This window comes from Oratosquilla oratoria, chromosome 9 (genome assembly GCF_046742065.1).
Source record: "Oratosquilla oratoria isolate Oo_2021 chromosome 9, ASM4674206v1, whole genome shotgun sequence".
Taxonomy (NCBI): domain Eukaryota; kingdom Metazoa; phylum Arthropoda; class Malacostraca; order Stomatopoda; family Squillidae; genus Oratosquilla; species Oratosquilla oratoria.
This window is the reverse complement of record NC_134785.1, coordinates 41,283,825-41,288,824: the sequence shown is the minus strand read 5'-3', so window position 1 is coordinate 41,288,824 and position 5,000 is coordinate 41,283,825. Positions and strand designations below refer to the sequence as shown.

Genomic DNA, 5,000 nt, shown 5'->3' with positions numbered 1-5,000 from the left:
ATACATATACATATATACATATATATATATATATATATATATATATATATATATATATATATGTCTATATATATAATTCATGGTTATATAATGTGCCCTTCTTATTTTTCCTTGCCTAGCTACGTTTCTTAGAATGTGGCGATGATCCATATAACATATTATAACGTTTGTGTCACTAAATGAATAGAAAAATTGACTATGTCCTATCTAATCCTGTATCAAGAGATCCACGAAGCTTCCAAGGTTGAGAAATACTGCAATAATATACTGTATATATTCCCGGTGGATATACAAGAATACTTTTTGTCAAGACTGCTTTCTGCTTGAGATTCTTTTGGTCCTGATTTCGATCATTTTCTAACGCTTCCAGGGAGACGGTGAAGAGTTTTGTCACAAAACCAGCAGTGAGAATCTTTCTAATGAGTATCTTACATTGACGAGTCCTTTTCTTCGTTTAAGTCATTGTGTTGCTTTTCTTTCGTGATTATTCCCAATTTCTCTTTGTATTCTCTGATTTTATCAATGGAGCTGCTGGTGCCTAATGTTTTTGTTTTAGACCAGGGGTTCCCAAACTTTTCAGCTCATCATTCCCCTAGTAAAGTTTAAGATTTTCTATAGAGCCGAAACTATTAATTCACGAATTATGTCAGTTTATTATTATTATTGGTGTTGTTATTGTTATTAATGCTAATAATATTATTATTACAGCTGTTATTATCCTTATTATTATTGTTATTATTACTACTATTATTGTTATTATTGTTATTATCATAGTTCTAGTTATCAATAGTGTTATCATCATTCTGATCCGTTATAAAAGGTCTAAATGACAATATTCATCAAGGCGACGGCGTTCCAATAATGATACAGATACTTTCACATATATAAACATAAGTGTTTTAGAATAAATATTTGTTATATATTCTTTATTACATTACAATAAGTAATATTCAAGCCATTATTATTACACAAGCTCGTCATCTTGATGTTCATTCACGATATGGTTGGTGTATGTGAAATTCTCCCTACATGCACAGAATGGGGAGGATTTTCGACTCAGAGTGAACTGACATAGTTTTTCTTTAAGTTTAGATATTGGTTGGTTGATTATTCTCACTCTTTCAGTACAGGAAGAGAACAGGATCATTTCATGCTAACCATTTAATTTTAAAGACTGCCTTTCGACCCCATAGCAATCTACTGACCCCCTTTCAACCCCGTAGATGGTTTCATCGACCCCCTTTCGACCCCTTGGCTATTTGTCGACCCCTTGGATGGTCTCATCGACCCCTGGGGGTCGATATCGGCCACTTTGGGAACCACTGCCTTAGGCCAATCAATATGATGGTTGTATAATGCTTTGTGTTGAAATAGCGCATTATTTTCCTGGGCAGATCTCACACTATATTTATGTTGGGAAATCCTTGTTTATGTTGGGAAATCCTTGTTTCCAAGTTTTTCCCAGTTTGTGCAATATAATTGTTCTTTATTAAAGTTTCCTTAATGGTGTGGTCATATTCAAAAGCTACTTTGATATCCAATTTCTTAAATAAGTTGCCAATACTAAGAGAACTTTCATGAAAAGGAAGAACAAGTTTATTAAGTTGTTTATGGTTTCCTTGTCTTTGATTGCATGCTTTGTAAAAGCGTTTCTTGGCGGTATTGTGACCTTGATTAAGAATATGAGTGGGATATTTTAACTTTTCCCCAATATTCCGGATAGTTCTAATTTCGTCATCAATAAATTCAGGATCTGAAATCCTGTAAGCTCTCAAGTACATGGAAATAAAAACTTATCATTTTAGGTTGATATGGTGATTGGAATAAAAATGAACATAGGAAACAATATTGGTAGGTTTTCTATTGACTTTTGTTTTCAGACTACCATTATCTCTAATTATTTCAACATCTAAAAAGGGCAAGCTGTTGTTATTTTCTATTTCAAGAGTGAAGTTAATGGAGGGTACCAGTGAATTTAGATTAATAAGGAAATCATCAATAGATAGGTTATTAGGCCAGAAACACAAAACATCGTCTACATATCTGAACCAAATAACTTTTTCATCTTTAATAGTTGGTAATAAATATTTTTCAAAATATTCCATGTAGATGTTAGCTAAAACCGGTGAAAGAGGATTCCCCATAGCCATCCCGAAGGTCTGTGTGTAATATTTCCCCTCAAAGACAAAAGAAGAATTATTTACACACAGACTTATTAATTTTATAAAAAAAATTACAAGGGATACCATCAATACTGTTACCTAGAATATTTGGGAGAAAGGTTAAAACATCTTGAATTGGGACATGAGTAAAGAGCCCAGTAACATCGAAACTAACTAAATTGTAAGGATAATCAATGTTGAGAGATTTAACCTTTTTAATCAAGTCTTCACTATTTTGAATAAATGAGTTAGAAATAGTACCTACAAATGGAGAAAGCTTTGTCATAAGCCACTTAGAAAGCTTATAGCTTACAGAGCCTACAGAACTGATGATGGGCCTAATGGGATGATTGGCTTGTGAGCTTTAATAAGCCCATACAAATAAGGTGTTGAAGGATTTTGTGTAGAGAAATATTTGATAAAGTTTTCTCTACCTTTAAGTAATGTTCTTAATTCTTTGTGGAAATTCTTATTAACTGTGTCACTAGGATCTTTGTTAAGTTCAGAATAAGTGTTTTTATCTTGTAAATGATCAAATACTTTGTTGTCATAATCACTTTTATCCATAATAACCAAGGTGTTGTTTTTATCAGCTTTAGTTATGCGTAGAGATGTGTCTTTCTTTAAAGTTAACAAGGCTTTAACAAATCTTTTAGGGAATGTGTTATCTTTACAATTAAGCATAGCACCATAAATTAAACCCTAATTAAACCACTATTTTCACTCGAATGTTTTTCAAATTTAAAAAGAGACATCCCAATATCAACAGGATTTATCTTTTTACTGTAAGCAAAAGATAACCCATAGCCTAAAGCACATAAAGTATTATTGTCCAAAACTTTGGATGACAGGTTCGAAACAGTCAGGATATATATATATGTATATATATATATATATATATATATATATATATATGTATATATATATATATATATATATATATATATATATATATATAATAAATAAGTAGATAAATAATGTTTTTTTTTTTTTTTTTTCCCAGAAGCTTTGAGGCCAAAAGAAGCTGAGACCGTAAGACTACAAGAGTGATTTGATTGGAAAAAATAATAATGAAAATAAATTAATAGATGAATAAATGAATAAATAGGTAATTAAATAGACAACCAAATAGATGGAGAGATTCTAGTGTGTGCACAGTTGAATCAGTGACTATGATAAATTAAATTGTAAATACAAATAAATTGATAGATAAATAAGTTAACAAATAACAAAATAAATAGACAAATGAATTCGAATGTGCGGACAACTTAATCAGGAACTCTCCACCATAAATGAAATGATTCTTCTGACAGAGAACAAAAATCAAAGATAAAAAAACTGTCGTATTCGAAAATTATGTTTTGTGTAACATAAAGAAAAGCTTCTGACACATAAAACAAAACTTCACAAACATTATTCAAAATGTGACTGAAAACATGATACAAGGACTTATTCGTCGGTAAATGACCTTATCAGTTAACAGGATTTAAAAGTGGTTAACATTTGAATCTAAAATTCGAGGACCTAGCTGGGAGAAACCCGTCCCGCTGCGCTGTCCCAATAAGTTGTTGGTGATGTCTCTGGGATGAGGACAACATGACCGCAGCGGTTGCTGAGGTAATGGAGGCCTCGATGTCCAACAACCCTTCTCCGGGAGGACCAGACCCGGCCACTTCCGCCGGCGTCAACTCCTCCAACCCGAAATCCGGCGCCGGAGGAACAAAAGGAACTGGCCGTAAAAAGAAATCCTCCTCATTCAGGAACGGGGAGAGGGCGCGCCCCTCCGGAAGGGGGAGACCGGAGGAAGGGGACGAGAAGGGCCTTGGAGAGGAGAAGAATAGCGATGAGGTGAACGAAAGGCTCTCTCCCAATGATCATGACCTTCCTGAAGAAGGACGTCCCCCTGCACGAAGTGGCGGAAGACCTACTCGCAGGAGCAGCAGAAAGAGGACCGGGAGTAAGCCTTCGGCAGGGAAGAGCCACTCAGGCACTGGAGTGGATGAGAGAGGCTCCAATACCCTGGAGAACGAGCTGGAGCAGGAGATGCGATACAGGTTAGTATACGGAGACGATGGAGACATTTCCTCGGAGAGCTTCCTGTCAGTCTTTCGGTGTTCGTGTGTACCTGTGTCAGTGTTCTTTTTTGAGTGTTTTTTGTGTCCGCGTCTTTTGGTGTCCTTGTGTGCCTGTGACCCTTTCAAGTGTTTTTATGTCTTGTGGTGTTTGTTTTGCTTTGCCTCACGTTATCATTTTCCAGAACATGAAGCCTTGAAAGCTTTTTTCGCGAGTCTTGATGTTCGAAACACGTCTTTTTGAGAAAATGTTCACATTTATTTGTCCATTTTGCAGTTGTGTTTGTGAAAAAAAAGCGTTGACATCATGTGAAGATGGAATATTTACTAAATGTACAACGTTTCGCTTGTTCAAATTTTGTGAATTACACAGATGCAGAATGTAGCCTCTAAGCCAGGGGTTACCAACCCTGGGTTTCCAATCCCCCAGGTGTTCTCGGGACGGTTTCCAGGGATGACCAGAGAAAGATTATTTGAACATTTAAATCTACAATGATGAATAAAGGCATTACATACCACAGGGTGCCATTTAAAGTCTTTCTATCCACAAGAATTAGATGAATTAAAGGGGGTGCAATAGTGAACATGTCTCTGTTCAATAATGCACCCCCCCTTAATTTATTTCGTACTTGTAGTTAGAAAGATTTTAAATGAACCTGCCCTACTAATGTCCCTTCCTCATCCAATCCGAGATGCATAAATAACTTAGAGGTTATATTCTGCGTCTGTGTACAAAGCTTCATCAAGCGAAACTTCTCCACATTTG

The 5,000-nt window shown here is 35.2% G+C and overlaps 1 protein-coding gene across 2 annotated transcripts in view; it reads left to right on the top strand.

The window, feature by feature from the left end:
* Positions 1 to 5,000, top strand: part of LOC143028335 (uncharacterized) — a 279,954-nt gene that overhangs the window by 33,257 nt on the left and 241,697 nt on the right. For both annotated transcript variants that reach the window (XM_076190270.1, XM_076190269.1), the window contains exon 2: positions 3,166 to 4,216. In XM_076190270.1, the coding sequence (XP_076046385.1) occupies positions 3,759 to 4,216 (458 nt within the window). In that variant the 5' untranslated portion in view covers positions 3,166 to 3,758. The remainder of the gene's footprint in view (positions 1 to 3,165; positions 4,217 to 5,000) is intronic.